Source organism: Sinohyriopsis cumingii, chromosome 4 (assembly GCF_028554795.1).
Source record: "Sinohyriopsis cumingii isolate HCF-2022 chromosome 4, ASM2855479v2, whole genome shotgun sequence".
In the NCBI taxonomy this organism is placed as follows: domain Eukaryota; kingdom Metazoa; phylum Mollusca; class Bivalvia; order Unionida; family Unionidae; genus Sinohyriopsis; species Sinohyriopsis cumingii.
This window is the reverse complement of record NC_142964.1, coordinates 115,044,921-115,066,293: the sequence shown is the minus strand read 5'-3', so window position 1 is coordinate 115,066,293 and position 21,373 is coordinate 115,044,921. Positions and strand designations below refer to the sequence as shown.

At 33.8% G+C, this 21,373-nt stretch overlaps 1 protein-coding gene across 2 annotated transcripts in view; it reads left to right on the top strand.

Annotated features, from left to right (window-relative positions):
• Nucleotides 1–323: 323 nt before the first annotated feature.
• LOC149801927 (MAM and LDL-receptor class A domain-containing protein 1-like) overlaps nucleotides 324–21,373 on the top strand; it is a 30,058-nt gene continuing 9,008 nt past the window's right edge. Inside the window, exons 1-11 of one of the 2 annotated variants that reach the window (XM_089954364.1) lie at nucleotides 324–441; nucleotides 1,605–1,799; nucleotides 4,403–4,653; nucleotides 8,009–8,081; nucleotides 8,800–8,985; nucleotides 9,860–10,054; nucleotides 11,430–11,677; nucleotides 12,140–12,212; nucleotides 17,335–17,541; nucleotides 18,393–18,587; nucleotides 20,266–20,513. In XM_089954364.1, coding sequence (XP_089810490.1) covers nucleotides 396–441; nucleotides 1,605–1,799; nucleotides 4,403–4,653; nucleotides 8,009–8,081; nucleotides 8,800–8,985; nucleotides 9,860–10,054; nucleotides 11,430–11,677; nucleotides 12,140–12,212; nucleotides 17,335–17,541; nucleotides 18,393–18,587; nucleotides 20,266–20,513 — 1,917 coding nt within the window. In that variant the 5' untranslated portion in view covers nucleotides 324–395. The remainder of the gene's footprint in view (nucleotides 442–1,604; nucleotides 1,800–4,402; nucleotides 4,654–8,008; nucleotides 8,082–8,799; nucleotides 8,986–9,859; nucleotides 10,055–11,429; nucleotides 11,678–12,139; nucleotides 12,213–17,334; nucleotides 17,542–18,392; nucleotides 18,588–20,265; nucleotides 20,514–21,373) is intronic. The other variant, XM_089954366.1, reaches the window with a different exon arrangement.

Sequence of the window (21,373 nt, the reverse complement as noted above, 5' to 3'; positions counted from 1 at the left end):
GTCAAATAGCCATTGTTTTACTTAAATTTGAATAAGCATTAACGACTTAGCACTTTTTGCTGTTGTCTGTATTTAATAGTTCAGTCTGAACTGGTAATATATTATCATTTTAATTAGTCATTAAATTTGGATGAATTAGAAATTGTGTACTCCAGACCGAAAATATCCCAAAATAGTTGGATCTGAATAAGCAGTGTAACTACCCGTGTCAACATTAAGGTCATATTTACACGTTTTTATTGACATTACTGTTAGTTCTATACTGACCTCTCCTATAACAAGATAATAGTTACACGTCACACAATAAACATGCGATACATTAGGGCAACTGAAAAACAGACACTGCTACAGTTCACCTTGCCTCTCAGCCATTGAAACACGCAAGCAAAGTCAGCATGATATCAGGCCTACTTATTCAGCTGCTTATTCTCTTTATTGCACGTATGTATTGGGTATATCCTTTTAATTTTCAGGTATTCACTTAAAATAGTAAAACAGATACAACTAACTTACTTGATGAAAAGTCTTTCAAGATATGTTTGGCATATTTTTTTTTTGGATTGTATGTTTTACTTTAAAATTGAACATAACGTAACAATGTATAGCTTTTAATCAACGATTCTTAGGCTACATAAATAAAATATATACATATAAATTGATAAACCCAGAAGTGTCATATATATATATATATATATATATATATATATATATATATATATATATATATATATATATATATAAGACCACGCTGAGAGAAGAGTTATACTATTTGGTATACCTCTAATTATCTAAGAGTTTGTTCTTGAACTTTTCTGATAATAGTAAAATTTATTCCACGCAAATATTATGAATATGAATATGAACAGAGGTACACGAGTTTAATTCAACGCATAAATTACCTTGCATTTTTTTAAAAAAAATATGATGAACACTTTAACTAGCGATGTTACATTGTCCATGGGAACATTTCCTTGTTTTGTGCACTCTCGCTGTCGTTCTCATTTTGTATGTAGCAGTGTTTATTATATATAAGTTGTATCTTTCTTTTAAGACGAATATTCATTTTACCAATAGAAAAGACATAATACAACGGTATAACGGTAACTTATTTCTTTTAACTTCCTATACCTAAAATATGTTCTCATTTTTTTGTGTTTCGGACTAATTATCCACGAACAGTGTATTGCCAGTCCTGTAAAGCCTGTTCATTTCACAAGAATGATATCGACATTAAAATAGACTTATTAATTAAACACATTGCTATACTGAAAACAGAGTTATTAGGAGATCAACGATTTGTAAATACATCTTGATTATATTCAGGACTGTGAGAAAAAGAAAATCATCTATTATCTCATTTCTATATCTGTCAATTAAGGTGAATAATATGACAAAATATATTTGAACACTATCCATCACAAATCAGTGATGTTTCATTTTTAGATTGTCGTAATGTTTACTTGCCCTTTCCTCCCTCGAAAATGACTGGATAAGAAGTTGAGTGTTACGTACTGATACTATTTTGTTTATGCTATTGCATTAATAATATGCAAAGTGATTCATAACAGAAACTTATTATGCCATTAAGAAACTATTTTGTTTAGAAGTTTTAGGGGAAGCGATAAATGTGTGTAACCTTCCGAGAAGTGGACGACAGCAGTTAAATGTCAGCTGTAGTTTTAATACCAAGGACGGATGTACAGTCTTGTACACCTCACCATTTGACAGCTACTGGAAGTATGAGACACATCCGACTGGAAACCAATGGGATGGTAGAATAACTGGAGATCATTCTACTGGTTCGTAACTTGTAATTAGTAACTGACTTAATACATTCGCAAACTGCAACATCTATATAATTTAAAGTGTCCATATAATCAATCAGGAGACAATACATCTCTGAAAGAAAACGAAAAGAATTAGTATTTTAACTACTGTCATTTACGTGCGGCGTCTTTTAAATGGCGGTGTCTTCTAAAATAGGTTTTATTGTATATTTTCATAGTATGTCTTCATTTTGTTCAAAACTTTAAAGTGGCATGCTACAAGTCTGCAGTCTTCTTTATATTTCTCTAACGTACTATATGCATATTTCAGTGGTTTCATTTCTCTATATTTTCTTGTACATTATTGTTTTGACAATCGTATTATCAAAAGTTCTCGATTACATTATATTCATTAACATGAGTGTGATGAAGCTGAGTATGGCTTGATCTGAAGGTATATGAAAACTTAGCGTTAGGAACATTTATCTCACACTTAACTGTATACGAATGTACAAAGTTACATTGTAGGACTTTATATAGTGTAAAAAGACAATAATGAAATGATATTTTGTTACGACTCTGTGGTCACAAACTGAGCAACGGAAGGAAGCTAAACCACCAAACTTTGTAAAACTTAACAAATTTAGTTATCAAAGTTAAAAATGAAAATGTGAGAATAACTTACATTATTATGAAATGAATACAAAATAAAAGAGATAAAGTTCTTTGAAATTCCAAATGTCTGAAAAATTCCCTCTAGATTAAAAAACCCGGATATGTACTGCACGACCAAGAATCGTGACGTTGTGAAAATGGCGTTGTCCAGAAGACGATCGAATATTTCACAATAGTTCCAGACTAACATTATCGTCCAAATAATTAGCACTTTCTATTTCTACTGAACAATCTGAACAAATGTTGGTCGTCCCGAATAATACCTAAGTATAACATAAAGCATGTCTGCAGACTTACAAAAGGAAAATAAAATGAGGCCAAATCCAAACTCGTAATTAATCTGATTTCTCGCTTCTATCCTCATATACACATTCTATTAATACTATATTTCACAACATACCTCAAGTGACTGATTTAACTGCTCAGTTTACCTCGTACTTGCCTATTCGTGTGACCTAACTCAAGCAAATGGAAAGTTACTGAATTCCTTTAGAACCATCCACATCCTATCAGACAATGAGAAATTAACCCAAAGTCGTCATTTAGTCTTAATATTGATATTAGTATTAGTCGTTGTCAACGCATACGTTAGCATATATTTGTCTAATTTTAAGCTCTTAACAGACCACGGTCATATAAACAAAATCCCACTTAATATAGTTTATAAAATTTACAACCTTACAGCCTTGAATATAAATTACACAAATATAGATAAAACTCATGTACCAAGAGTAAAAAAAGATATATATGTACATAACATTTTTATAGAAATAAATAATTAGAATATTTGACATACCATTTCATAATAGAATATTGATATATGTTCCTCAATCACGAATATCAGATTTATTAGTAGGAATTCAAATTCAGACTGGGGATGGGAGAGGAAATGAGAGGAATTAATTTAAAATATGTTTGTGCTTTTGTGACGTGTGTTCTTTATTTCGGGGGTTTGGTAGGTTCTTTTGTTCCTTAATCAGAGGTAGAGTCTTAAGTGCTATCTTGTGCCAAAGATAAATTGTACAACGTTGTGATTTAAGTTCGTCGTTAAATGGATTTGGAGTTTGTTTAAACGTAACTTTGATAATTGTTCAGTCATTTCGCTACGAAGTCTGCAGTGTGGCAGTTTATAGTGATGTCTAGCACTGGGGCATTATGCCGCAAACATGTAGCATGATGTCCCACCCTGTCGCATTATCCTGAAACCAGGCCGACAGGTCCTAACACTAACCTCTTATTGCTGAGCACCAAGCGAGTGAGCTGTTAGTACCATTTTTGTAAGTCTTTGGTATGACCCGGTCGGGGATAGAACCCACGACCTCCCACATCCGAGGCAGACGCTTTTACCACTGGGCCACCAGAGCGGTTCGTCGTTAAACGATTACAGTTAAAACTTTTCAAACATCACCCTTTTATTTAGCCCTGGAATCAACAAATTAACTTGTTTCTACGCTAATGTTTGCACAATTTATTTAAATAGATCTCGTAAACATGAAATGCTAAGAAATTCCATTCCTAAATAAGCGGTGGGATGAATGAAACAAACTCGACAAAGGATGTATTATGTCGTGTGTGTTGGGTGGTGGTGTCAGCATTCGTGCATAAATTGCGCGATGATTGCATAATATGTAAGTTACTTGTTTCTCATTTTTGGCAGCTTAACCAGATCATTCTCCATCACTATACCTCACACATTCTTAAAACTACATTAGTTTAATCTGAGAAACATTGTACCGTTTTTTTCTTTCTTAAGTTTCGTAATGTAGACGGGACATCACCCGTTGTCACCGTTATTAAACACGGGGTTGCTGTGAAAACAAAGGTACACCAGTGATGAAACCTTTGATTTAAAACTGAATATATAGTCAACGCACTTGTTTGTTTAAATAAGCGTAAAGCTTAAAGCATCACTTAATTCAGAGTCGTCATATAATTTCAAAAGCTATATTTTCTATTTATAGGTGGATATGGTGGCTACTACCTATATAACTCAAACAACCTCTTCCCAAAAGGCGATAAACACCAGTTACTGACGCCATTTATACCGAATCATAACATATGCCTACGATTCTGGTACAACCTGCCTGCTACGAATTCTAACATAAAGGTACTAGTGAATGGTCGGGAAATCTTCAGCAGAAACTATTCCAGGACACTAGGGTGGGAAGGAAAGATTATCCCAATTTCTTTACAGACGAATGCACCCATTCAGGTATTTCTTATCAATTATACAATACAGCAAGAACTCAAACGAATTCTATTTCTTATAAATATACATTAGGTTAAAATATAATTTATAGTGAGTATCAATCAGAATTTAAAAATTGTCTTTGGGACCGTCTTTTATTTCAAGAATAATTATATTTTATATGCATTTTTAAAAACATAGTATATTATGAATACATAATTACGATATTGGATAATGTTTTCTAATTTTCTATTCTTAAATTAGTTTAAGAATGGAACATTCGTCAAGACGCATCTATTTACCACATGTTCACAGGCGAAAGGTTTTCATTAGAAATCAGCATGCATTACGCACATATGTTATTATTTGCATCATTGGCATATGTAGCATTAGTCAGAAATGTTTATGTTTAGATACTGGGGTAGTTTCTACTTGTATATTCACGCCTCTTCATTTTACTGTTGAGATGCATTAACATCAATATGAATAGTTTGCAAATTCATAAATCTTTCAACATAATCTTCTTATTTAAACAACTACTTTTTGAATAGGTGGATTTGGTTATTTCAAGTCTCAACATAAAATGAGTACTTAAATGTTCAATTTAGGTCTTGTAAATGCATATCATGGAAATAGTCTTTTGTATTACTTTAAATATAGGAATCCTCTATCCATCATTAGTGTTGCTTGTTCCGAGTCCAATTACCAGTTCATAGATGTTCGTGCGCGACACTACAAATGCTTCTGAGCATAACTTCCAACTGTTGCAAGACGTCAATAAAAAATCAAGTTTAAATAATATTTTCAAAAGTTTATTGTCCTGTCAAAACTCCATCAACATCACCACCATTCAAAACAATTCTGTTTATAATAGTATGCAGCGGTTGTCTTCTTTTCAAGCGTGAGAATTAAAGTGAATAAACTCCAGTCTTTTTACAATGTTCAGAATTAAGTCAGGATTTAGCGCAAACCCAGTAATGGGTCAAGCAGGTATTCCTTTCAATTGCCCTCTACAAGAGTTGTGGGGTTTTGTCATGTCTGTCCATAACAATTAAGCAACCACGTTATTCACAGCTTTTATCCCATCGGCGATGGAAATTATTCGGCTGGTCTATCGAATACAGGAACGTAATCATCGAAGATTAAAAATTATTTTGTTTTAGGTGGGATGGGTTCAGGAGGAGCTGGGAGGTTTTTTGATATTAATAATGATTAGTTTGGTAACACTTCTTAGTAATTTCTCTACAAACGCACTGTAGTGTATCTGATTATAGATTATATTGCAGAAACATTGAATAAGAGGACAAATTACACACGTATACAGAAATGGGATGCCCGATAAGCTAGGGTGTGACAAGGCCATCAAATTTGTGACCCCTGCTTTCACATGCATAAACAATGGATAAGCTACGCTTCAAGTTGACTTTGCTAAATAAATTGAAGAGAAAACCACTCTTTCTTCTCGTACTTGTTGCTTGAATTTTGGCAGTTATTGCACTTGCCAGGTAATACATTGCCGTGAAGAAAAATGACGGTAATTGCATTATATTGTTAAATATATAAGTTAATATTTTTAACGTAGTATGTTCTTTTAATATGGACAATGACCTATGTCATGATTTGCTCGTCCGATCGTTTCCCACATAAAGATGTGAAAAAGGATAAAGACATTAAATGAAATAAATTGCTGTATTAACCATATTTTCAAAAGCAGCTAGAATAAAGACATCGATACAAATCAAAAGAAACGATTTATGTCACAGTGTGATATTAATTTAATTTGAAGGAAAGTTTATACAAGAATCGAAGGAAATCCCATCTTTAAACTGGATTAAAAGGAATAATACGGCATTGTTTCATTATTTTTAGGAGCCAAAGAAACGTATCGTGTTATAAATAAGGTCGCCTTATAGTGTAACAGGTTCAATATAATTGATTACATTCGTCCTAATATGGAATTAGTGAGCATACCTGTGTTTTGAAAGATCATATGATGCATGCTATATGAGAGACCGCGGGGGTGCTGAGGGACATTCTAATGAGTGACCAATGTAAAGTGTCAGAATATATTTTTTCTGAATGACTTATTTTCTTTAAAAGCGTTGGCGGAAAAGCGAAACGTAGCGGTTACGTTTCAGGAGTTGGCGGCTCAGACACTTGCACTAGTTTTTCATGAGAAGATAGGCTCTAAATATAACCACTTGTTTTACTGTTACGACAAACTGTTGCCTTGCTTAAATACAGCATTAAGCCTTATTTTATGTAGGCATTCCTGATATCATCTTGCCACACTTTAAATAATATTATTTCCTAAAGCCGGAGAGGTGGAGTTTTGACCAGTGTATGCTATGTTCATTTCATTTTGATATATCGTATCAGGGATTGTTTACTATTATGGAGCTTGAGAATTTGTAGTAATTATACTATTTTCATTCACCAGATTTCCGTCTAATGTATGCGCCATGATTACATTCGTATTTGTATGTCGGATTAATTACTTACTGGTGGTCACAAATCTCTTGCATGAACTGAAAATCATATGTCCAGAAAAGTGTATTATACATTGTTTGCGCATTAAATCCATATCATGACTTCCATCGCCACAAAGATCATTGAAATATATGATGTTCTTCTCTATTTTGGGTCCTTCAGTTTATATAACACAATGTCTACCCGATAACTTATATATCCTCCTCTTCTAGTCTCCTCCAAGTATCTTTGGCATGATTCTTATTTCTCTGATCACTGGAGTCTATTTAATGCAAGAAAACGCTATCAATGTTTAGACAAAATATCTTATTTTGCTGAACGAAAAAGATGCATGTATTAATAATTTTGGATTAGAAGATAAGTTAGTAACTCAGGACAAACTGTTATTCCGATAAACATAGGTGGATGGTGTCCGATTATCCTAGCAGCAACAATGGATCCGTGGTTGTTCGATGTGCGAATTCGAATGGTACAATCGCACCAGCCCGGATAGCGAGCGAGACATGTTTTATTGCCAAGGCACTTTTTTCATTTTCCTTGGCATTACATAACCTTATTGTGCCTCTGTGCCGTAATCATCAAGCAAACCATAAGTACGGCTCAATGTTTCTGGTCCGTGTTTAAACTTTATTGGTCTAACTTTGCAAAAAAATAAAAGTACTCTAACATGGAACCGTCAAAATATTTTCACCGAAATAAATCAAACTTGTACTGTATGACTTGTACACACTTCTTAAAGCATTTGTAAAGTTCTTGAAACATAACCATACAGTTAAAGGCACTTAATTAAGTATAGTTATAATTATGTTATTCTATCTGTGTGACACTCGTGCACACACACACACACACACACACATAGATAAACACAAACGTCTATAACATATTTCAGATTGCATTTGAGAGCCACCTTACTAGAAATCGTTACAGCTACGTAGGTATCGACGACGTGGTCATAGAAATAGGTGAGTTTTATTTCGATATCTTACGACATCAAATGACGTAAGTCACGATCTTACAACCGCCGAAATAGTTGTCACATAGCTCCTTAAATTTTGCATGAAAAACCTTATCGACTTTTTAAAAAGAGACAATATAAATATCGATTGTAAAAGATTATAGTAAAAATAAATTACTTTGAACATAAAAATACTAAGACGATAACTAAATTTGTTTTCACACTACCCCTCGTCTCTACCTACCTTTGTTTTTTGTGAAAAGTTAAATTTCAGATTTTGCAGAGTTTATCTTTATACAAGGAATTATATATCCCAATGGTGGTTGAAATCAAGCACTGTGAACATAGTGCACAACTAACGTCCTTGAGCCATACAATCACCTTTTCAAAAGGTGATTTTCTTTTGGTTCAAGAGGAAACATTACATATTCTTATATGTTGTAGAAAGAATCATAGCTCACCTAGGAATGACGTCACTGTTTGGAGAATATGCCAATATGAATAAGCCCTAAGATAGTTCAATTTTTGTTTTAAAAAGCAGCAAAAATATTTAGCCGAACATTTGTCATTGCCATGGCAAAAACGTTTAAGTTCGTTTGTACTTGAGTAGTTTTGCTATATATTTTATTTGTTATCTTATCTGAATAATGAATTCATGTTGAATCTATGAGAACTGATTCATACGATTCCCTTGCATTTTGTATCTGTACGCATCTTTATTTCAGAACGTTCTGCCTCGACCTCCACATCATCATACATTACTGTACCAACAACCTTGACAACATCACTACGAAATGCACCCGCAGACATGAACTCGACAAAGATAGTTACCCCCATGATGACAACATTATCAACTGCTCCATCCATCAATTTTGCGGAATCTACTGGTCCCACAGGAACATCAAAGCTAGGTTATATAGCAATCATACCAATCAGACCATAACCTGCCACCACATCATTGATTAACACATCCACCACCGCTATTAATCTGATTACAATACCTACAGTCACAGCCAATCCGATGAAAAAATCCATAACTGCTACGTCAGCGACATCTATACCTGTTTTCTAACTGTTTAACCAAGGACGTTACATTGTCCGATGGAAAGTTTCATCTCCCCTTGCATTGTCTTTCTTCCTCTCTCTCTCTCTTTAACTCTCACTTTTCATATGGAGAGATAGATCATTCCTAATATTGGGATAGAGATGTATGTGTCATCGTGGTAAGACGAATTATCAGGTGACCAATAACAACACCAGAATATAACGGTATAGCAGAAAATGGTTTCTTTTAACTTCCTATGGCACAAATATTTTCTCATTTTGTTCGTGTTGCGGACTAGTCATCCTCCTGAAGTGTATCGCGTCGAGCAAAGGATGTACAGTTTGCAAGTAGGATACGGGAATTCAACTTATTAATTAAACACATTACCGTGAAAAACACTGAGTTATTAGGGAATCAGTTATTTGTAAATGTATATTAATTATATCTTTATTTAGGAATATGAGGTAAAAAAACAAAGATTCTATTATCACATACCTATATCGGTAAATTAATGTGTATAATAAGACAAAATACATTTGAACCCTTTCCATCAATAGATCAATATTGAATGATATATCATTTATATATTGACATCCATGTCTCCCTCAAATAATTGGCAAGAGGGATATTTGAGTTTACAAAATCGATATTATATTGGTTAAAACTGCGCATTAATAATGTGTCAGTTTATTCATAAAAGCAGAGAACCTAATTATGCCATCAAGAAACTATTTCTTTAGAATTTTCAGGATCACGTATGAACGTGTGTGACCTTCCAAGAGATAGACGACAGCAGTTAAATGTCAGCTGTGATTTTAATACCAAGGACGGATGTACTGCCTTGTACACCTCACCACTAGACAACTACTGGAAATATCAGACTGAGGCGATTGGAAACCAATGGGATGGTATAATAACTGGAGATCATTCTACTGGTTGGTAACTTTAATTAGTAACTGAGCGAACATATTCACAAACTACAAAATCGCACGTGATCTGTACTATTTATGATGTTCATATATTCAACCAGCTGACCATACATTTGTCTCTTTTTAGAAAAGTGTCTTTGAAAAAGAATTTAAGGGTCAAACGAAAACGAGGGAATTGCGGTCTTTAATTTTTGTTCTTTACAAGCGGTGTCTCAAATGGCAGTGTCCTCAAAAGCATGTTTTCGTACGCTTTGATCAGTAATGGGTGGTATAATCCTTATTGCTATTAAAGCGCAAGAGCAAAGCGATGTTGAGGTCATTGTCGGACGAAAGAGTCAATTTTCAGGATAGAGCTGCGGGCGAAATTTAGCTGGAATCACTAAGATATTTTATGGTGCCATTAACCTACATATTCCCTGGTGAAGAATCATTTAGTCTTTTTCAGATAGCATGATCGACCATGTTGTACATATAGATAGTGCTCATTTGAAATGCTGACATTTGAAATCATTTGCCCCTATGCGAAATCGTACTGCGTTGTGATTTTTTTAGGAGTCGATAAGAAAAAAAAAAACCGGAACCAGACTTTTATATAGCTTTGGAGAGAACATATTGTCTTGTTTCTACGAAAGTGTTTATACAATATCTTTGAGTGTACCTGTTATACATTAAGCACAAAGGATTTTTGTTTCCGAAAGCAGCTGTAAGATGAAAGGAAATAATTGATAGAAAGAACATTTTGTGGCAAGTCGGTGTATGGTTGTGAGCGTGTGTGTATGTTCTGAATTCGAGAGTAAAAATATAGTGGAAGCATAGTTTTTGACCTGTTTTTATCATCGTACTGCGTTGTGGTATAAGTAGGTGGTATTCTTCAGGCATCCATCTTTTTTAGCAAAGGGAAAACATATTACCTTGATTTAACCGCAATTGCTAACATTTCTGTTATTGTAAGATGAAAGAAAATAATGGGACAACGGATGTTTTGTGGCAAGTCATTGTATGTGTGTGTTCGGAATTCGAGAGTAAAGACGTGGCGTCCACGTTATCTTGAGCCAAATTTTGTCATGCGAAGTAGTTAAGCATGATGTTTGTTCGTCTCCCCAAGTCATGCATTGTTAGGACTAAGTTAGCTTCAGCTAACCGAGCGACATTGTACATATTCTTCTTTCTGAAGTAACGTAGACTGGGCATCCCCAATTGCTACCGTACTTTTAAGTAAAATATAGTTACGGCGAACTAACATAATTGTCGAAATGCTTCCTTTAAAACTGAAAATAGTCTGAGCACTTTTATATTTCAGTATAACAGTAACGTAAATGATGTAACATCTATTCTTACTGGGTCATAATATAATTTTAAAAGTTATATTTTCTTTTTCTAGGTGGAACTGGTGGGTACTACCTATTTAATTCAAACTACTTCCCAAAATGGGATAAACACAAGTTACTTACTCCGTTTATACCATATCAAAATATATGTCTGCGATTCTGGTACAACTTGCCTGCTACAGATTCTAAAATAAAGGTGCTAGTAGATGGTGATGAAATCTTCACCAGGGGCTATTTCAGGACACAAGGATGGGAAGAAAAGATTATCCCCATTTCGTTACAGACGAACGGACCCATTCAGGTATTTCATATTAATTATTGAACGTGAATATTATTTAAAATATTTTATTTTCTTTTAAATATACATTAGGATACAAGAGAATTTCAAGGTAATAGCAACCAGAATAAAAAAACGGCTATGTGACTGTTTCAAATCTGTTCACATTTGGAATGCTTTTCTTTTTAAATATTTGAATGTATTTTAAAATATGGAATTACGTCATTTGGCAATCTCTAATTTTCTACTCTTAAAATAAGTTATAATGAAAAATAGCCAAGTTACGTCTGTCTACCCCAAGTTCATATATATATATATATATATATATATATATATATATATATATATATATATATATCTATATATATATATATATATATATATATATATATATATATATATATATATATATATATATCTTTATCTATAGGCATGCTCATACCTTTAAATATACGCATATATAAACTCAAATATTTATCATTTTAGATTGCATTTGAGAGCCAAGAAAGTAACGGTCGTTTCAGCTGCACAGGTGTCGACGACGTGGTCATAGAAATAGGTGAGTTTATATCTCGTTAAGATATCGCATGACACGACATCGTTTTGCTGTCGCCAAAATCGTTGCCATATATCTCCCTAAATTTCGAATAAAGATATTTCTGCACACTGCATAATGTTTAATGAGGAACAATATAATTGTCGTATATTAAAAATATAATATTAATTACTTATATCGTCTAAACAAATAAGACGCTACATTTGCTTAACACCATCTTTCGTCTTGCCTAGTTTCTTTCCTTTACTAAAAGTGACAATATCAATTGTTTAGAGCTTATCTTTATGCCATGAGTTGTATCCAAATGTTATTTGAGTTCCAATACGGTTCAGAACTAAGGTATTCCCGTTACACACGCATCTTTTAAAAAACGTATTTTCTTTCTTAAAGTTCAAGAAGAAACATTACATATTTTTGTAGGTTGAAGAAAAGATCATAGCTCACCTAGCAATGACGTCATGCTTAAGGGAATATGTGAATATGAGTAAACTAGAGTATATTTCAATTGTGTTGTTAACACCAACATAAAAATAGACAGGCTTTGCCATGACATTGAATTATCAGTTCTTTTGTATTAGAGCATGTTTGCTATCGGGTTTTGTTTTCATCATATGAAAATCATGAAATTGATGTGATTGTATGAGGACTGATACGTTGCAATTGCATTTAGCATCTGTAGGCATAGTTTTTCAGAAAGTTTTGCTTCGACCTCGACAACAACCATCATTAAAAAAACAACTTTAAAAGCAACACTACAAACTGCACCTGCTGTCACGTACTGAACTAAGATACCACCTGCAAAATGACAACATCAACTGCTCCATCCATAAATTTTTCACAGAGTACTCCCACAGCCACATCAAAAATAGGTTCTACATCAATGACACCAATCAGAACACAAGCTGCCAGAACACGTACCACAGCTCTGAATACCACATACACTAACTCTGTTACTCAGACCACCACACCCACAGCCACGCCGACGAAAAGCGACACTTCAAGCACTTGAAGCTATGTAATGTACTTAAAATAAATTATCCTTACAATCCATAATCAGAAAGGATAAGACACATAACACAGATATACATAACACCTCCCATCTTAAAGGCAAAGCAAGATATAGTCAGTAAATCTTTCTTTTAAATATTAGCAAAATATTAATAATAATTAAGGCATAGGAATATGTCTTCTGAAAGATTATATATATATAAATATATATATATATATATATATATATATATATATATATATATATATATATATATATATATATATATATATATATATATATATATATATATATATATATAAGAATCCGGAATTCAGCGATAGTCTTGACCCTAACTTCCAAAGGTTTCATTTTTCCCTGTCCAACAGAAGGCCCTAACATTTTAAAACAGGAATGGCAAAAATCACATTAATTTTACCTAAATTAATGGTCAAACTTGCATCAGCGAGGCGACCAAAGAATTTCCTAATGGTTTCTAAGTAATCTTCCCAGGTGTTGCTTTTGATGATGACGTCATCGATGTAGAATCAGAATAAAAATTCTCTCAAAAGGTCAAACTTGTTGACATATTTGCATTTCCAATTTTTCAATGCAGTCTTTGATTCGTGTTTTTGGAAATTCGTCCGTTTTTGGTGACAGTGTTCCCTTTTCTATAATAAGTACATATACGGAAAGTGTTATTTGGTTTCTGCACCATAATAGATTATGACATCCAGTTACTTTTTTTTCTTGGTTCTATGAACTCATTCTCCGGTAAGTACTGAATTTCGTTTTGCATGCACTCCTGCTTGAAAGGATTCTTCCTGTAAGGGTAGTTTTTTCACAGGTATAGAATCTAAAATTTCAACGTAATGGTAGATTTAATTTGTTCTTGTTGGAACACCTGGAAAGAAGTGATCATACACATTTAATATCTGTTTTAGTTCCCTCTTTTGTTGAGTCTGCAGATGCGAAAGTTTCTGGTCAAAGACTGCTCAATATTGCAGAATTCAGAAGATTATCTTCAATCACTAAGTCTATTTTCACGCAATCGTTTAAATCCTTGCTGTGTGGAACAGGTCCAACTAAATAGATTGAATGATTTAGAGGGCTATCTCTATCAACATAATCCTTTAACATACTTGTTTGTCAAAGTTGCTTCAGTTTCGTAACCCAGGAGTGCTTATGATGTGATATAAATTACTTACATTCTTGAAAACGTTGTAAGGACCATAATACTTAACCTGTTGGGGATCTTGATGTATGGACAGGAAAGCACGAAGTTCCTTTCTTTTTTAGAATTGTTGAGAAGGTCAAAGGGTGTAAAAGACGTTATCAAAGCTTTTACTTTGGTTTTAGTTCTGATATTCCTTAAAGGACTTGCCTGTGTAATAGTTTTCATTACATTATGGTGAACAGGTGTTGATTACCTGACTTGGTCTAGTCTACCATTATTCTTCAAAGTGGTTCGTCAAATGCAGGAATAGGTATGTTTTGATAGAATTCTCCGAACACTTGACACGTGTAACAAGATCATCAGTAATCAGAGGCAGTACGTTTAATTTTCAGACAATAAAAATGCTTCCAGATCCTGAGATACGTTTTATTGACTGTTAAATGTCAATATGATTTAGGAACGACAATCTAATAACTCACTGACTACTCGTCACCAACGAATTTCTCAAGTGGTATCCACTTTCTCGTAAAGACCCATGTTTCACAAAATAACAAACCGGTACGTATGTGGCGTCAGCTGCGTTAATAGCCCTCTGTAACAATCAGGGGCAGATTTCATGATCTTATTCCTATAAGACAATAAGTAATTGTCTTTTGTCACCCGGATATAATAAGGCAATGAGTAATTAAAAGAGGATCACCGTGGTCAATACCGCTTGATTCATCCATAACTGGAGCGGCAGTGACTTCATCAAAAGACTGACCAATAAATGTGTCAGTTAAAGAAATAATGTCCTGATTAACATTATTCTTAAGAGTTCTCTTTGCCATTGCCCTAGTAACTGCTAAACCGGGATTTCAATTTCAATAGAATAAACTTTTCGATCCAATCAGGCTTATCAACTACAATCGGATTAACCCCAACCTCGTAATAACTGAATTACCTCTATAAGGAAGGATGTCAACACTCTTATAGTTTCGGGTCCTGAGAATAAGTCTGATAACAAATTTACACAATGGACAGGAACTCTAACCAACCCGCAATCTACTCTCTGAATAAGAACACCTTCACTGGAAAATTACTTCTCAGCAAAAGACAATGTACTTGATAATGAAAGACTCAGAGCAGTTAATGTGTCTTTGTATATTGCAATAGACTTGGCAAAATCACCAAGATACAGAAGCTTTCTAATAAAGTCAGACTGGAGTTTGTTTCACCCATTAGATTGATTGCTTTCAGTACACGATCATGACCTTAATCTCTTAGAAATAAGAGCATTGTCTTGCTTATTTTTCAACCTGTAGCAATCAAGAATAGCGTGCTCTTTCTTGTTCCAGTAAGTACACACATGAAGAGATTAGACGTTCTTATTAGATGTTTTATTCATAAATATTATGCCATATTGAGATCTACAAGTAATCGAGTGAGACTAAAATGGTGTTTTACTACAAATCTGCTAAAAGGAAGGGAATATTTTATGAAACTATGGGAGTCAAGAAATAGTCATCAAGTCTACTAGGATTTTCTAAAGTTTCGACGTTTTTCTCAACATTGTAGGCCTTGACGTTACGATGGAGGCAGTTTCTGAACTTTTCAATCAGGATGAATTGTCTGAAATTATCTTAATCATTTTCAACCTTCTAGATGTGTATCACCTATCAAATAGTTCTTTATCCCATGTAAACTCGATAATTGGATTGACCTGTTTCTTTTCGACAATTCCTAAATCTGTGTCGCTATGCCGAAGGCACAAACTCATAACCCTTCAATATTCATTCCATAACCACATCATAATGAACATTTTCTTTTGCCAAGAGTTAAGTGTAGACTTCAGGAGAAGTGCCATTAAGCACACTCTGTTAAAACAAAATCCAATGCTTTCTTGGTAATAACAAATTTTCAGCATTTTTCTAGAAATGAGGAAGATATTCATTGCCTCCGTTTATTTACAAGGGGATACAAGCCTAATATTTCGGGCAACATCAAAACCTGAACTTGTATGTAAATGGGAACGGGTGTTCTAATTGCCAGTCCTAATTCATTTAGTGTAAATTGCATATCCCTTTCGTTTTATTTTCATTTTGATTTCCCTTTCTTCTTTCTGTCCTTGCATTTGTATTTGCGTTTCTCTTTCTCCTTGGGCTCTTTTCATTTGCATTTGCATGTCAGTTTTTCCTTTTCGGATTTGCATTCCCATCACTTACTTCTGAAGAAATAGGTTTCTTACTTATAATTCCGTTTGGTTTCGTAGCTATAATTGTTTTAATTTCCATACCGAACATGACACATACTTATTAATCAAACCTAACGTACTTGTATCACAAATATCCCTTTCCAGCATATAATGAATCAAAATATTATTTATCTCTTGCTTTGTTATTTAATGATGCAGTCGCCTCAGAAACATTATGTCTGAAAAGCCCAAGCATCTAGTCCCTTTATACAAGTCTAATACCCTTCTGAGTATGATCTAAAACAATGTTCTCCACTTCAGATGTCATGCGAATGCTCTTTGGTTTAAATAAAGATTTCTCAATGATGTGAAATTAAATATTCGGGACTAATATAATTCCAAACCAAAGTGAATCTAAATTTCAAAAGCAATTTCTTTTTAAATATTTTAAAGATAATCGTATCCCCAATCTCGTTACATGATCTCAACTTCTGCAAGTTTGTTAACAGGATTTCCTCTGAACCCTTTATCTTGAAGCTATGTAATGTATATATATATATAAAACCATATGTAAATATTGCCAAAAATGAAAATATTTGAGTTTTACTTGAAAATCCAAGAAAATTACTTCCAAACTTTCATGCTGACCATGACATTAATGTGTATTTTTTTGTACAAGACGCATTTTGTTATACTTTGTTTTGTTTCTAACTTATCTAAATAATGAAATTGGGATGATTGAATAAGGACAGATTCATATGGAGCTCTGTACACATATTTATTTCAGAACGTGCTGCGTCTATCTCAGCATTATCAACTACCGCAATACCAACAGCTTTATCAAACTCACTACAAACTGCACCTGTTATCATGAACTCGACCAAGACAACAACCCCCACCACGACAACTTCTTCAAGTGCTGTATCCTCCACTTTATCAGAGACTGATACTCCGACAACAATATCAAAAATAAGTTCTACAGCATTCACACCAGGTTCTGTACAAAAGACTACCATATCTTCTAATACCATGTCCACTACCACTGTTACTCAGATCCCATTAACTTCACCGACAGCGACTGCTACTCCGACGAAAATACCCACAATTACTACTTGAGACATCCACACTTGTCATTGCTAGTAATATGAAGAACACTATTTAGCCAATGACGTTACTTTTTTCCAAAGGGACTTTTCCTATCCCGTTGCACTTTCTCTTTCTTTCTCTCCGTTCATGTATGGAAAGATATACTGTTTTAGTAGTGTGTACGAGATTTAAGTGCTATTCCTATAAGACGAGTTATCATTTTACCACTAGCAAAACAAGAATATAACGGTATAACGGTAACTTATTTCCTGTGCCTAAAATAATTTCTAATTTTGTTCGTGTTTCGCACTAATTGTCCTCAAACAGTGCATTGTAAGTCTTGTAAAGGCTTTATGTTTCAAAAGATTTATGTCGACATTCGATCAAACTTATTAATTAAATAGATTACTGTGAAATACTGAATTATTAGAAAATCATTGTTTTTTGGTAAATACATATTGATGATAGATTCAGAAATATTAGAAAAAGAAAAGATTATATAATCCCATATCTCTATCGGTAATTTAATGTGAATAATATGTCAAAATACATTTGAACACTTTCCATCACTACGCAGTGGTTTTTCATTTTTAGATTAGCATAATATTGACATGACCGTTTCTCCCTAAAAATTGACAGTATGAGTAGCTGCGTTTTCAATATTGATACTACATTGTTTGTGTTAGGGGAATAGTATTACGCAAGCAGATTCATTACAGTGTAGAAGTTAATTATGTCATCAAGAAAATATTTCTTTAGAAGTTTCAGGGGCACTTATAAATGTGTGCGACTTTCCGAGAGATGGACGTCAGCAGTTAAATGTCAGCTGTCATTTTAATACCAAGGAGGGATGTACTGCCTTGTACACCTCACCACTAGACAACTACTGGAAGTATCAAACACAACCGGTTGGAACCGTGTGGGATGGTAGAATAAATGGAGATCACCTTACTGGTCCGTAAAGTTTAATTCGTAACTGAACTGACACATTTACAAATACCAAATTCGCATTGAGATTTGATTAAGATACAGTGTCCATTGAAGGAATGAAGAGATCATCCATTTATTTCCCTTTGATATAATTTTCTTTTATAAGGAAGTTAGGTATGAACGGAAAACTCGGCTGGTGGGACCGTTAACTGCTGTTCTTTTGAGCGGTGCCTTTTCAATAACGGTGTCCTCTAAAATAAATTGTATAGTATGCTATTATAAAATATGTTATTCTTTTCTTTTCTTATTGAAGATGCTTTAAACTACAGTATACAAATTTATTTGGTTTCAGTTATCTATATGTTCTTGTACCATATTGTTTTGAGAATCTTATTTCTGCTCATGGACCTTAATCACGCAAGTTGTCGATGTTGTAGTCTTTACTCACATGGAACTTGATAAAGCTACGCTTAGCTTAATGTGGCCATGTATTAAAACTCAGTGTTAGGTAATTTAACTCGCCTTTGAATGTGTATGAAGTTTCAAAATAAAATGCTTGGTAAATGATTTAAAAATAACAAAAATGAAATAATAGTGTGACCCACATATTAGCTAGCATATTTGGCATAAAAAAAAACATTTAAATATTTTCCTTACTCGTAAGTGTCATATATACTAGCATAGAATTCCAATTCAGACTGTGGAGGGGTTAGAGGAACTAATTTAAAATATTTGATTTGTCTTGTGATTTTGTGATGAGTGGGTTTGTTTATTTTATATTTGTTTTTTGAGGTGGTTATGATTGTTCATTAATCAAGCGTATAATCGTAAGCACTATTCAAACGCTTGGAGATGATGAGGGCATTATCTGATGAAAGAATCCACATTGAACATAGGACATTGTGCGAATTTAGGAGTTTTTTCATTTTAGATATTTTAAGTTTCCTTTAATCGACACACCAATGTGCCGAAGAAGTATCAAGTCTTTTTCAGATAGCCTGATTTACAATGTAGTAGGGACTGATAGTGACCACTTGACACGCTGAAGATAGAAAGCATTTTTCTATGTTCAACAAACAATACTGTTTTGTGATTTAAGTACGTGGCGATAAGACTACAAGAACAGCACTTCAGACAGCAACCTTGTATTTATTACTGACAAAAACAACTTATTGTTTTGTTTGTATGCCAGTGTTCATAAACCTTCTTTGAATATCCATAGTATACATGAAATACCAAAGAAACTTCATTTATTGAGCATCGGTAGAATGAAAGCAAATAATTGGACCAAGGGCGTTTTGTGGCATATCGGTGTAATTGAGTGTTCGGCAAAACGTGTAAAAACGCAGTGACCGTATAATCGTTTTCCTTTTTTTATCATTTTTCTATTAGTGGTAGTCAAACTTGATATTTTTGTGTCGCCTTACCTAATGCAGTCGTAGGACTAATTTGGCTTAATCTATTTTAGCAACAATGGGCAGACTCTTCTTTGTGCCGCAACTTAATCGGGGCGTTGTCACGACTATTAAAATTAATAAAGTGTTACGGTAAATTAAGTACGCAAGTGATGAAAACTGTGCTTTAAAACTGAAAATGCCATCTACATACCTTTGAATTTATGTGCATCGCAAGCATAAAGCTTAAAGCATTACTTATTTCTGAGTCGTCATATAATTTCAAAAGCTATATTTTCTATTTATAGGTGGATCTGGTGGCTACTACCTATTTAACTCAAACAACTTCTTTTCAAAAGGCAATAAACACCAGTTACTGACGCCATTTATACCATATCATAACATATGCCTACGTTTCTGGTACAACCTGCCTAGTATGGATTCTAACATAAAGGTGATAGTAAATGGTCATGAATTCTTCAGCAGGTCTTATTTCAAGACACGAGGATGGGAAGAAAAGATTATCCCCATTTTGCAGACGAGTACACCCTTTCAGGTATTTCTTATCAATTACACATCGTGAAGAGCATCGGAAATAATTATTTTTCTTATAAATACTTTTGTTGAATAAGAATTTCTAGTGAATAACAACCAGAATATATATAAAAAAACTTTGAGGATATCTTACCTTCTAATGTTTCAAAAATCATTAGGTTATACATGCATTTCTCTAATTTGGTATATAATGTTTGTTTAACTATTAATCAGCAGGGTGTATGGAAGCTTAGATACCCAAACATTTTCTCGTTATGTAGGTAACACTCTTCAATCTACTGCTGCATGGATGGTTAATAATTTCATAAATCTTTCACCACAATTATTTTATTTGAACAAATACGTTGTTAGTTCTTGGACTTGGTTATTTCCACTCTGGTGCTTCTCAACCTAAAATAAGCTCTTAAACACTGGATTAAGGATTTGTAAATTCATATAAGCATGAAATTAGTCTTTTCTCTTATTTTTTTTTAAACACTGGAATCATCCATCCATTATAGTGCTGTTTGTTAGGAGTCCAATTGCCGTTTCACAGGCCCAATTATGCACTAATACCCCTGCCTTTGGGTATACTTTAAAGTGTTTGCAAGGCGTAAATGAAAAGCATGTATAGATATATATTTTCGTAAACTTTACTGTCAGGTCATAAATGAGTAAGCGTCACTACAATTCAGCAGATACGAATCGATGTCTGTGTGTGTGTGTTGTGGGGGTTAGGGAAGTGTGGCTGGATCTTGCCTTTATTTTCCATCTTGAGGCGATAAGTGACTAAACTCCTGTGTTTTTTAAATGTTCAGTCTTTGAGAGGATTTAGCACAAAGGCGAATAAGAGGCCAAGCTTTAACTTGCTCTTTGTTTTTG